General features: G+C 44.9%; 1 protein-coding gene across 1 annotated transcript in view; it reads left to right on the top strand.

Moving 5' to 3' along the window:
• The first annotated feature begins 279 nt into the window (after nt 1-279).
• KLHL4 (kelch like family member 4) overlaps nt 280-14,382 on the top strand; it is a 924,273-nt gene continuing 910,170 nt past the window's right edge. Inside the window, exon 1 of the mRNA XM_069213186.1 lies at nt 280-1,269. Within this exon, the coding sequence (XP_069069287.1) occupies nt 851-1,269 (419 nt within the window). The 5' untranslated portion in view covers nt 280-850. The remainder of the gene's footprint in view (nt 1,270-14,382) is intronic.

Genomic DNA, 14,382 nt, shown 5'->3' with positions numbered 1-14,382 from the left:
ATATTCCTTAGGTGTGCTGCTTTGTGATATGTATTCAAATCATCGCCTGCCACGTGCCAACGAGAGGATGCTGCTCCATATTTGCACAAATACAGGTTGAGGCGAGAGAGACATTTTGCTCACATTGCGCATTATCATATTTAGGGTTTTTCTCTCAGGAGGTGGTTTAACACGTGTGACGATGTATTACACTGCTACACCTGATCGCAAAACGCGTTAAGATGCATAAGCAGAGCACACCCCAAACCATTTATTACACAAGTTCCTAATGCGATTTCCATGCAAAGTAGATCTAATTGGAAGGCGCGAAAACCTGGAAAGCCTGAAACGATGTGACTGTCAGGGGCGATTTCTCGATGAATCATTGGGAACATTTGCTGTGGCAGAATGTGCGCAGTATAAATCTCTGGCGAAGTGCAGCCTGCTGTATTAACCGGCGCGAGCCCCGGGGAGCGCGTGTCCTGCCACTTTGTTTGTAGGCGCTCTTCTGCATCTCTAATACGCCGGCTCACGTCTCCTGGGATCGTGTGAGGGGAGGCTTTGTGTGTGAGAGCCTGTATTATAGGGCTGCGAGAGTGCGCGCTTTCGCAGCCGGGCAGTGTTATGGGAGCCGCTTTCCTGTGCTAAGCTGGTTTACTTGTTTCGGGTCTGACCTCATCATCCTGTCAGAATGGGTTCCCACCTACCCAGCAGCGGCTTAGCATCGGCGTGAGGGGCTCGCGGCGCACTAGCCAGGGAAGCGGGTCTAGCTGCTCTGCACCGGAGACTGGATCACAAGTGACAATAACAGAACCACTATTTCTTCTCTGAGAACACTCTCATTTGTCGCCTTCTTTTTCCTCCTGCAAAGATGTCTGTGTCTGGGAAGAAAGAGTTTGATGTGAAGCAGATCCTGAGGCTGCGCTGGAGGTGGTTCAGTCACCCCTCTCAAGGCTCCGCCGGCACTGGAGGCTGCCTGCAGCAGGAAGGATATGAGCACAGAGGCACTCCAGTTCATAGCAGGCTGAAAAGCCATTCGCGGGACAGGAATGGACTGAAGAAAAACAATAGCCCCGTCCACAATATACTGGCACCGGTGCCAGGGCCCACCCCTGTGCACCACCGGGCCGTACAGTCGTGGCCCCCGCAGAACCTCATAGAGCACATCCAGGCCAGCGAGGAAAGCCCGAAGAGCAGCGCTGAGGAGCCGCCCGAGAAGGAGGCACTAGACAAAAGCACGCAGGACTCGCAGCTCATCACAGATCAGAATACAGATGTGTCTGCTGAGAGGTAGGAGGCGTGCGAGGCTCCACTGAGAAAGATATACGGCAAAGCTCGCCGCCAAATATATCCGCTTTCTGTCGAGGCCCCCATCGATTGCGCTTTACCTACATAAAACACAGTGCAGTGCAATCAATTCTCTTGTAGGAAACACAGATTACTGGTCATAAAACCCCACACTCTAACACAAGAACGAAAGAGCGCACATGTATTTGTATTGTCGTTGGTATTCTTTCTTTATTTTAAAGCGCTGCATGCCTCTAGTCGACTCACCTGCTTCACAGCACTTGACACAAGACAAGGGCGAGAGCGCGGAAAGGATTGAAATGAAAGATGCAATGAAGTCATTTGCGTTACAGTGTTGTTCAGGCAAAACCGCAGTGTAAATGTTTGCATTTATTAATATTTGTTTATATTATTAATAAACGCTGCGTGAATCCAGGTGACTTCTTTTCAGCGCTTGACAAAAGAAGGGATTATTCGAGTCGGGACTGGTGGGGGTCTTAGCTATAAAGGCAATTTAAGGTTCTGGGATTTCAGATAGGACAGTATCATGAACTTGTTTGTATTTATATAGGTTATCTCCAGTGGGGTAACGTAAAATGTCCTCTCCTACCGCAGAATGTGAAGAGGGGCCCCTAGCTCTATCTTATCTCGCAAATAGTCATTGGCCTTGGGCGAAATAGGGTCACTCTGAATGGGTTGGAGCCCTTGAAGGGCTGCCGCCGCCATGCGCTACCTGGATGTCTCTATAGAGCTTCCTGTTTTAAGGTGAAGGCTTCCGAACGCTGAAAATTAGACAATAACTCACGAGGGAGAGGTTCAAGTGGAGAGAAAACATCCTAGCTTCGGAGTACCAATGCATCTTTTGGATGCATTGTATTACCCGCTACTAGTCCTACAACCAAACCTCATGCCGGGCCCTAGTGAAAACCATCAGTAATTTTTCACTTGGAATTTCCACCTAAGATTTTATTGGGCAACGTGCTTTGTTAAAAAGGTTTTGCCTTTTTTCCCCTCAAACAGCTCAACGCTGTCAACATCCTCTCTTGTCCCTTAGCAAGCCACGGTGTGCTTTTCCACGCCGGGTTGAAGTTTTCCTCTAACAAGCTGTGACAGCCGGGCTGCAGTTAGCTAGTGACAGCGCAGCTCCTGGAGGCTGCTGTCAGTGTGCAGTAAGCAAGCGCAGTCTAACACCTCCCCCGCTTCACAACAACGAGCAGCAAACGCTCACACGGTAGTGTTCTTTTTCTTAAATGTTTTTATGCTGTCACCATAAGCGCGCAAGGGAAAGAGATGGACTGCGCCCGTGCAGGGTGCAGGGGCTGGCGTTGTGATATTTCTTCTGCGCTGCAATTAACCTTGAGAACTGCGAAATGAAGCAACTTGGCTCGGCTTTACCCGCGAGTGATTCCACAGTTGGTCCGTTGCATCGGAGGCGCGTAATGGAGACTGAACGGCAGACAGGGAGAGCGAGAACCCCTCTTCTGTATGGAGATTGGAGAAGCCATACATAACATATACAAATGTAACGGGACACGAGGGGAGTAATTTCAGTTATTCGACCCCGGGAGACACCTGCCTGTAGTACCCCTCACAGTAGTAGGTGTTTTGGGGCGCACAGGTCAGTCATACAACTCCCCCCACCTTTACACATGGAGCTCAAGTGCTCCAGAAATAACGGTGCATTTAATGTTTAAATTCCGTACCCTGGTGTAAGGATTTTCCGTGCGCGAATCTATGTCCCGTTTGAATCCAATATCTACGTGGGCCTCACAGACATTTCCAACACTGTGGGGGAGAAGTTGGTTCTGGGCTTGTTGAACCATTCTTAAGTTTTTCCCATCATGGTGGAACGAAGTAGCTGCACGACTATTTACGGGCACACTACAAAAGACACAGTCAAATAATGAATATATATAGACGCATGTATCAACTTGTAGAAGTCCAACCTGAAACCATCAAAAATGACGGCGAAAGTGAGCGCGTATGGCAGTGTAGAGAGAGCCATCGGACAAGCAGTTTGGTCTCTTCTGCAAGTGTACAATGGCCGTGCGCCATATTCAAGAGTTGTCACAAAACCATCCAAGTACTGAAAACCTAATGACATTCATATCACCGTAAGTCTGATCTATGGAATACGGTAGAGTTGCAGGCTCGAACTCCTCGTGGAGCGTGAAGCGTAAAATGAACCGGCCGCACGAGCGCCCAGGCCGTCATTAGTGCAGCCAGCACCGCTGATGAATGTAATCAAGGAAGCAGCTGTGCACTCGGCCTTGAAGCTGGAGCATCAGCGGCACGTGCACCCCGCCCCTCTCCGAAACCAGAAGGTGCTGTGCGCCGTGTGCAGGTCTGGGGTGCAGGCACGGGCTCTCCGCATTCACATCTGGGTGAGACGAGATGTGCGTGGAGCCCCCTCAAACAATGTGTGATTGAAAATATCCGCAGCCAGATGTGCTCGTGACTAGGAAGTCACAAGCAGTTTACCTCGAAAGGTCACAATGTGTGGACTTATCACGAATACAGAATGCAGCAGAAAAATACTGTGTGGAATGATCGGTCCGTGAGATCCTCGAAAAGATGCCTCACACCGAGGAAATGCTTGTAAAAACTCACAAAAACAAGGAAATCGAGTAATTTAGAGTTTTCCGGTGCGGTGGCTGGATTTCGGTTTTACAGATTGAGGACTGCAGATTAATTTCCGAGGTACTGCTGATTAAACAGGGGTACTTAAATGTTCCCCAAAACAAGGCCTTCTATGTGCACATAATTTTGGCAGCGATTTATTGGTGCACCACGAAGTGGCCACATAGCAACGCCTGTTTATACGACAGTGCTCTGAGTCAGATCAGTGCCGTTCAATTACACGAAGGTAAAATTAGTTTACACGAATTTAAATAACGATTTGGGACAGTTGCTGGCATTTGCGAACCTGTGCCTGCTTTTGTGGTAATTTGGAGTGGTTAAAATAAAAAAACATACAGAGGAAGTGCTTGTCAGACGGTGGTCAAGATGTTCTGAGGCCTCTGCACTCAACAATCTAAGCCGATCTCTTACGACTATGCCACAAAAGGGAAGCACGGACTCAAAAATGTCACGTGCCCCCTACCCCCCGCTTCCTGTCTGTCTATAAAATAGGCTGTGAGTATTCCCACTGTGTCCCTCGCAGTCCCACTAGCAGGGATACAAGATACATTTTGGCCCGCGTTTACCATGCCAAGTTCTATTTTTCAATTGATGCAATTTTTTAAAACTGGGAATTGGACATCACATCCTCATTCTTTTACTCGGTCCATTTGTCCGTCACTTTTTATGGCTTGTTTTTGGGTTCTGAACGTCTGTTTGTAACTTGGGTCATTGTCTGCCGGTAACAAGAACATGTCTGCAGATTACCCTTCTATCTTTCCCGAGTAGACCTTAAAAAGATTCTCTCTGGTTGGTCCGTCCCCCGTATGCCTGTAGCTTACTCTTTCACACTCCCTAATGAGACTCGTTGATGATTTGCAATGACTATCTTTATCCTTCCCCCGCCTGTCCTGGATGGATCCCATAGAACATTCACGTGGCTGATCTGTAGGCATTCTGTGCTGTGGGCTACCACTCTGTTGTTTCTGGGTGGAACATTTGGTCCAGATTTGCCTTAAAGTCGTTGAGTATAGAGCAGCACAACAGTCTGCAGAGCTTGGTTGTGCGCATGTGAAAGTATTGCACTGTAATGAATTTACAGAAAGTTGCATGCCGATGATGTAATTGGCTGACTCACAAAAATACTCTTTCAGTACACAAGATTTGCATAATGTACAAATAAGCATCAAATGATTCTGGGAATTATATCAAATCATGGTCACGACATTGGGTGATTTGTGGCTAAGCATTAAAAACATAATTTTAATGACACAGGAAAATAGAAACACAAATGCATAATAATAGAAAATGAGACTACTAAAATATGAGATCCGAAATGTAACAGAGATTTGTGAACAAACAAAACGATTAGACGTAGAAGTGAGAGAATGTGGCCAAAGTGAAGTTTAGAATTAGATTTAGGTTATGTTCTAGAATTGAGCTCGAGGTTACAGTTCAGTGTATAAACTAGTTTTACTTACATTAGTATAAAGGTCTGGGATTGGGAGAAAAAGTTAGGGATACGTAAGAGATTGGCTTTGGTTACCATTGAAGGCTTTTTTACAGTTAAGGTTAGAGTAAGGGGTGGTGTGAGGAAAAATGTTAGGGTTAGATTTGGAGAAAGGATTCGTGCTTGGATCTGGGTAATGATGAGATGGGACAAGGGTAAAATGAAGGTTAGGTTAAATTAAGGGATTGGTTTACAGTTAGGGGTAGGGTAAGGATAATACATGCCTATGAGCAATTCATTAATGTACTATTAAAACGTTTACTTTCTACATGCATTTTTTGTATATATGTATGACTCCACAAGATTTTCAGTACTTTTTGTCACTGTTTTGTTGAAATATATTTTTTGTGTACAATTTGTTTTATTTATAATTTGTATGTATGTGATTTAAGTCTGAATTGTTGTTTTCGTATCTCCTGTGAGGATTTACACATACATTTGTGTTGGTTACTATTGGAGCCAAAAAGATAAAAAGTTCGAAACCCCGTTACTGTTTGTGTTGCTTTAAGTTAGTGGTCAACTTCTATATAGGACCAGGATTTTACCAATCTTATTCGACTTCACAGACAGAGGTGACACATTGACTAACAACTCTCGTAGCCTTATAAAGATAATGCATGAGGCTCATAACAGAATTTAAAAGTTGTTAAATTTTGTGAGAAACCTAAGATGGTCAAAAAGTGCATAGCGGAGAAATACATTAAAAAGTACTCTAGAGAAAAATGTTTAGTAGTTTGCACGAACAAGAATGTGCAGCTCCTTAAATATCATGCAAACAAATCTGTAAGTTAGAACCACTTTTCATTCAAGCGATTTCTTTATAGGAAGTACTCTGACAGGCAAGATAGAAACCAAATTCAGCCCTGGCAAGTTTGTGATGCAATCCCCACATTGCAACAAGAAAGCATAGGGAGCCTCACCCTCTGTCGCAGTGTTTGGAGTGGGGTCCTTCCATAAGCACATACTCAGTGGAAATTCTCCATCTTCCAGGGCAAATCTAGAGGTTAGCTTACAATTTCAGCAACTCAGCAATCCAGGCATAAATACGCCCGCATATATCTGAAAAGAGCCTCAATCCATTTATTGATTAACAAAAATGCATGGTGCAAAGTGCAAAAAGTGAGTAATGTGCTGCCTGACACAAGTGGGCTGTCGGTCTGGCATTTGTCAAAGGAAATGTAGTCAGCTATTTTGGTGGAAGGGTATGTTAGAACTGGGGTTTCTGGTTGTCAGAACATGGACTCTGTACAAGCAGGAACCACCACTCTAGTCAAAGTAAGTTAGATAGACACTAAAAGATAAACTGTGCTCTGTGCTCACCCTCTGGTAGCTTGGCACAGAGGAGTCAGGCTTATCTGAAGAGGCAATGTGTAATGTATTTGTGCAACACACTCATGCAGAAACACAATGAAAACACAAAAAAATACTCCATACAGGGTTAGAAAAATAAATTATATTTTTATGAGTAGAGAGGTTACTTGAGGTCATGCCGATGAGTCCTACTTTGCTAAGTGGTGCCCAATCCAGTCTTTGGTCTTTGGAGATGAGTGTGGTGCTGCAGCTTAAGAAACTGACAGATCAAACCCAGTACACTGTTCAGAACTGTCGCATCCCGCTGCAGAAACAATGCCTTGCTGCTGGCTGCACCAAAGCCGCAGACACCACTTGGCGACTGCGTGACGCAATGGCCCCAACTTACAATGCAGCTTTAATTTGGCCGAGGCAGCACAGACACATCCCTTCTGGACATCGACGCATCAATGACTTTGTCCAATGAGGAAACAACTCAAAGCCTGCATTGATGCAACTAAAGTACTGTCAGCAGGTCGGCGTGCCTTCTGTACCTGGGCTGCGTGCAATCGCGGTAAGACTGAACCTTTGGATTTGCCCCGGTCCAGTGTTACAAGATGACCCCGGTTGGAGCTACTGACTTCTAAGCACTGCATTTTGATTTAATCTTAAAAAAATCATAACCTGACTTGTGTAAGATGGATTTTTGTAGTTTTGGTCTTGTTTTATTCAGACAAATATTGGCCATCTTTCTAAACTGATTTGGAGTACGTTTGTGGTATTTTCAATGTGTTACTATGTGTGTGCACAAATACTTTACAATATGCCTTTTTAGTTTAGCCTGACTGCTCTGTGCCAGGCTACCGGACGGTGAGCACAGGTAAAGTTTTAGTGTGAATCTCACATATCCTGACGAAGAATATGGTCCCTAATTGGACAGGGTGTAAACCTCTGTCAACTAGAGACCCAAGTTCTAACAATTTCTAATCAGGAATTACAGCTTAAAAGTGTATTAAGGAATTCCAAATGCTAGCCTATGAGAGGAGTAGGCCTCACAGTAGTGAAAAACAAAGTTGGCTGTTTGTCACTACCAGGACATGTAAAACTTAAAAATACATGTCCTACATTTTACTTACACAGCACCTTGCCCTTAGGGCCACCTAGGGCCTACCTTAGGGGTGACATATGTGTAATAAAAGTGGAGCATTAAGGGTTGGCAAGTAGTTTTAAGTGACAAGTCAAAGTGGCAGTAAACTGCACACACAGGCCCTGCTATGGCATGCCTGAGGCAGAGTTGAAAGTCTTCTTGTGTATGTGGCACACTCAGTGCTGCAGGCATACCTATAGCATTTAATTTACAGAGCCTTGCTATTTATTATATGCCACTTTACAAGGGACTTACAAGTAAATTAAATATACCAACTGTGTATACACCAATGATGCTGTGTTTAGGGGAGAAGCACATGAACTTTAGCACTGGTCAGCAATGGTAAAGTGCTGAGAGCCCTAAGGTCAACAAAAAGATACAGCAAAAAGAGGAGGTAAGCAGGCAAAAAGTTTGGGGGGAGACCACCCTAAGGATGACGGGTCTAACAGGGTATGTATGTGTTTCACATAAGCTTTATTCGGCCAACAGACCATCAAAGCAATACAATACAATACAATATAATATAATATAATAATATAAACCATAATGTCATAGAAAAATTTAAAAAAAGAATGATCCATGTTTGCCCGTCTTAAAACAATTTCAACTCATTGTAAATAAAAAGTGCGTATACGCCATGCTGTTGCTAAAAACTTACTTACTGCGTAAATTGTCACATTTGAATTGTGGCTTTTTAAGATCCGCAAAGCTAAAAAACATTTCCTTAAATTCAATTCCCTACAGATTTTATGTATCCATTTAAACCTTGGGATTGAATAGGCGGGACAAAAAAACATAAAATGTTCTACTGTTTCGGAAGGAATGCCACATACAGGACAGGTATCAGAGCTTGACTTAGGTCCCCATCTGCTCGTTAAGGCCTTCAGGGGTAATGTTCCAAATCGAAATCTGGCATACAAACTTTTGCCTAACAAATCAGGTATTGTATCTAAGTATGGTTCAAACTCAGGGTACCATTTAAAATCAATAAACGAGTTAGTTAAATGACCATTCGATTTCTGAGAAATGTAATTATTACATATGTGGGACCAGTAAGCTCTCTTCAATACTTTTACATGGGGCTTCACAAGTTGCTGGGGATTCTCCCAGAAGTTCCTCAGTCCTAGCATGCAAAACCAACTAGATACGTGTTTGATCCATGGTATGGACATGGAGTTAGAGGTTTTTAACAATTCTAATAGGGAAGACTTATATATAGCCAGTTCAGGAACTACCCAAAGCCTCACCCAATATAGTAGGGGCCGTAAGATAATCAAATCGGCTATACGTTTAAGCCCTAGATCTAAAAAAAGGGGGGTTAATGGGGTGCTAGTGGGACAAGCACATAGAGCCCGTGCAAAGCTATTCTCAATTTTAGTTATCCTACTGCTATCTGTCATGCCCCAAATCTCTGCACCATAAACAGCAGCACCCTGTGCCTTGGCCACATAGATCTTTACTGCTGGAGACACAACTTTAGCGATCGTATTCCTGTAAAGGCGTAATATGGATGCTGCCCGATGTTGCAAAAGCCCGCCACTCTTACCGACTTGTTCGTCCCAGAGGAGTGAGTCTGTAAGCCTCACACCCAAGTAGTCGATAGAGCTAACCTGGTCCAAAATAGCTCCATCTAACCTGATCGTACACTTCTTACGAGAGCCAGAGCGAAGCACCATCAATTTTGTTTTCTTCGAGTTCAGCTCTAAACCAAAATTCCAGCAGAATGATTTAAATCTATCCACAAGAATTTGCAGCCCCATAGGGGTCTTTGAGATCAATAGAGAGTCATCCGCAAAAAGAAGAATTGGGATTTTCTGATTGCCTAAGCTGGGAGCATCATTCTGGCATGTCATGAGTTCTTGGACCACCTCGTTAATGAATAAAGAATACAAAAGTGGCGCTAGGACACATCCCTGACGAACACCTCTTTTAATGGGAAACTTGTTAGTCAGTTCGCCTTGGTTACCCCATCTTACTTGAGCGTATGTGCCTTCATGCATACGTGTTAATAAATGAATGATATCAGATGGTGCCCCTCTTTTGTGTAGCACTCCCCAAAGCTTGTCTCTAGGTACCAGGTCAAAGGCAGAGCGCAGGTCTACAAAAGTGACATATAGTGTTTGCTTTGCCAAGACTACATATTTCCAGTGTAGCACGGTCAACCTAAATGCCTGGTCAACCGTGCTAACTCTAGAGCGGAACCCTGCCTGAAGTGGTGATAGGATCTGCTGCTCCGTCACCCAACTCGTCAGTCTAACTAACAATTGTTTTGCAAACATTTTTTGTAGGTTGTCAATTAAACTGACCGGTCTGTAGTTAATTGGAAGATTTACGTTGCCCTTTTTATATATTGGAATAATTTCTGCACCCTTCCACGTCTCAGGGATCTGTCCTCCTTTTGCGATTTTGTTTGACAGCATATTAATATACCAGGTCCAGATGGGTAACTCTGATTTATAAAGGTCACCTGGAATTTTATCAGGGCCTGGGGCTTTACCTGTCTTTAGAGATTTAATGGCGTCTGCAGTTTCTTCTAGAGAAAAGCAAATATAGCTTTCAGAGTTAAATAGATTCCCACTGGACGGAGAAGTGGCAAGGTTAGCATTGGGTGAAAATGGGGGGTATAATCCCACTTTCTCACAATCGACAGTCCCAGTGGAGGCAGTTCCTTCGTACAAGAGAGAGAAATGATCCACCCAGGTACCAGGTTGAATATGGTTCCTTTGTATAAACCTACCCCCTCTCTCGTGCTTAGTCAGCAGTTCCCAAAAAAGCGTATTGTTGTTTGTTTTAGTAGCATCTAGCAAGTCCTGCCAAATAGCATCTTCCCAAGCTTTCTTTGATTGTAGGATTATCTTTTTATACGTGAATCTTGCTTGTTTGATTGCCCCCGTATACCCGGCCAGTATAGCCTTCCTTAACTCAGTCTTAGCCCTCATGCATGCATCATTAAACCAACTGCTGTTAGGTGAACCCCCATATTGCCGGTTTGCCGTGGCTACCTTTTTATAAAAGACACTTTGAAGTTTAACCATCATATCTTCGTGAATATCAAGAAGTGGAATGGCTTCTGGTTCGAAGTCTTCATAGGCTGACAGATTATCTAAGAACACTTGGTAGATCTTACATAGCAAATAGGGGTTTGACATGACTTTTGGCCACCTCACCTTTGTATAAGCATTGTTTAAAATAGGGGGAGGGGCCATTGATGTTTGCATATTCAAGGTTCTACCAAAGATATTCCCAGCAAGGGTGAGCAACAATGGAAAGTGATCACTCTCGCATCTTGAATCTACCCTCATATCTAGCAGCAATGGCCAAAGACGCACATCCACCAGAAAATAATCAATTACGCTGGCCACAGAACCTCGTAGGAATGTCGGTGCCAAGTTTAAATCAGAAGGAGTTCGACCATTACAGGCCCTTAGGCCAAACTTTAAGCATAGTGTAGCAAGCTGAGTTGCTACACGAGAGCGTGGAGGATAACTATCACCATCCAATTGTGCAATACCCCATAATTCGTCCTCATCCGCAGTTAAATCACTAAGAAACGCTGAGGGTTCGAAAGTGCAATTTACATCCCCTGCAATAATTAAATAGGAATTAGTTTGTAGCGTGTCTAAAAAGTCAAAGAGTAAGGTTAAAATGTGTGATTCTGTACCACGTGCAACAGAACGGGCGTAAACATTAATTAAGATTATGTTAAAATTTTGATTAAAAGAAATTTGTAAACCCATCAAGTCGGGACAATCAAATTCTAAAACCTTATAGTCGCATTGGAGCTTTGAATTTAAAAGGATTAAAAGACCCCCTTTTGCGCGACCAGTTGCTTTCTCTGAAGGCAGTGCAGGGATATTAAATGAAAGAAACCCATCCATGCTTGGTTGGCCCTCGGCCCAAGTTTCTTGAAAGAGACACACATCTTGTGACTTTATATAGGCAACCCAGTCCACATCATCCAATTTCCTAGCAAGGCCCGCAAGATTCCAAGTCATAATGGATAACCCATTAGTTCCCAATGCAGCCCCATGTTTAGGGGATGGAACATCCTTATAGTTCGACTCGATAGCAAGGTACTTCTCTAATTTGTCTATTGAAGGTGCCACTAGATTATCCTGATAAGCGGCTTCCTGGGCAGACAGTCATACATGCCCCGGATGCAGAAAGACACCTTCTTCCCTAGAGCCTCTCTCATTGGTATTAGCAATTGGGACAAACACAGGAGTCTGTTTTGGGTCAATTAAATTAGCGGCCAGCCTGATGCCTCCTCCTTTTAGCTCTTTGTGTTGTCCCTTGCGTTCAACAGAGTCAATAAGTTGGTCTGCGAAGAATTTATCGTGGAACACAATCATGATTACATCGAGGTTTGACCCAGGGGGACTCCATCTTTCTGTTTTTTGAATGTCCGAACGTATAATTGAAAGGCAACCCTGTTGATTGCGTATCCAGTAAATAACCTTATTAAGTCTAGACTCTTGGTCCTCAACAGACCTGGGTGGCAACTTTGGGACATTGCTTAGGAAAAGAGTGTTGGCTCTGTGTCTGGGACCAATACTATTAGGAGTCCCGCCTAAAGCACTATTTGTTCTTCGAGAAGGAAAAATGCAAGCTGGATCCTTAATTTGATGGTTGTCAAATAACTTCCTATTGGTTGACAGAGGGCTGTCCCTATTTATCGGTGAATTGGAAGTAGGATTTTGCCTTGAAGCAGACTGACGGTTCAATGGGGCAAAGAGGCTTCCAATAGGATCTTCCCCGTTCCTTGTCTTGTCTCCGCCGAGGGGGATACTATTGCACCCAGTGAGTATATTTCTAGGGTTCATAATATAGGAAGGTATACTACCTTCGGCGACCCTCCTATGGGATCCAGCTCTCTGGGCGTGATTAATTAGCCCCTCACGTGCTTTAGTATTAAATGTAGCAGAATCAGCTGCCAAAGTCCCACCTGCCCCTTCTGCCTCTGTCTTCTGGCAAATGCATCCCGATAGTTTGGCCATATTCCCTTGTAGCAGTTTAGTTAGCTGCAAGACTAGATTCTTAATTTCGTCTACTCTCTGGAGAATTAAGGGCAATTTAGCTGCATTGTCAGACACATCAGAGCACATGTCAGTAGTAATAGGCAGGGAAGAGGCAGCTTCAATAGCCCTAGCAGCTGTAAGAGGGTCGTGGACCTCAATCACAGCGCTTCCCTCAGACAGAAGCTCGAAACGATTTTTGCATGGAATATTAGGGACCAGCCTTATCTCCGGACTCAATGGTAGGGGTGTGCGTTCCATTTCCTCCATGTGCATGTATGTATTCCTTGTCATATATTTAGAGACTTTGGGCCTGATTTAGAGTTTGGTGGAGGGGTCACTCATCGCAAACGTGATGGATATCGCGTTCCCTCATAGGCCATAATGGAATTGTAATATGGGCGATGGGTTATCCGTCACGATTGTGATGGAGTAACCCCCTCTGCCAAACTCTGAACCAGGCTCATAGTTTTGTTAATGGAATAAAATCATTAATCGACCAAAGTGGAAAATAATTTGCTGATATCATCATTGCGCCTTCTGATAGTAGAAATAATGTGAAACATAATTCTCATTAAAGGCCACAAATTAAAGGTCACCATATTTTACCTCCACAATACCCCATACTAACTACACTAAAACATTGAGGCCCTCATTCCTACTCTGGCGGGCGGCGGTTGCCGCCCGCCAGGCGGGAACCGCCATATGGCCGCTCCGCGGTCGAAAGACGGCTGGGGCCATTCCGACCTTCCCGCTTGGCCGGCGGGCGCTAACATTGTTAGCGCCCGCCGGCCCAGCGGGAAGGCGGCCTGCAACACTGAAGCCGGCTCCGAATGGAGCCGGCGGTGTTGTAGGTGTGCGACGGGTGCAGTTGCACCCGTCGCGCTTTTCACTGTCTGCTAAGCAGACAGTGAAAAGCATGCTGGGGCCCTGTTAGGGGACCCCTGCACTGCCCATGCCAGTGGCATGGGCAGTGCAGGGGCCCCCAGGGGCCCCAGGACACCCGTTCCCGCCAGCCTCTTCCTGGTGGTGAAAACCACCAGAAACAGGCTGGCGGGAAGGGGGTCAGAATCCCCAAGGCAGCGCTGCTTGCAGCGCTGCCCTGGAGGATTCTCCCAGCCGGGGGAAATCCGGCGGGAAACCGCCGGACCCGGCTGGGCGACCGCGGCTGTACCGCCGTGGTCGGAATGACGAATGAAGCACCGCCAGCCTGTTGGCGGTGCTTCCGTCATTCGCGACCCTGGCGGTCTATGCGACCTAGGTTAGATTATTTCAAACATTCCGTCCATCATTTTGTTTATTTCAGTAGACACTAAGTTCAACAGCTAGCCCAGATACAAATATTGTGCTCACTATGCCATGGGAACCAAGCTATATTGCACAGTTGAGGTCACAATATCCCAAAACTGTCCTTAGCTTCTCATCTGGAGGCAGTTAAGTTTGGACTGTTTCTCCTGGAGCAAGAAAAACACTGATTTGCATGTGGCAGAACTCTGTCTATAGTGGGTGAAAAATGATGGAATGAGGCCATAAAC

This window comes from Pleurodeles waltl, chromosome 2_1, assembly GCF_031143425.1.
Source record: "Pleurodeles waltl isolate 20211129_DDA chromosome 2_1, aPleWal1.hap1.20221129, whole genome shotgun sequence".
NCBI classification, from domain to species: Eukaryota; Metazoa; Chordata; class Amphibia; order Caudata; family Salamandridae; genus Pleurodeles; species Pleurodeles waltl.
Note: the sequence above shows the minus strand (reverse complement) of the source record. Positions and strands in the feature narration are given on the sequence as shown.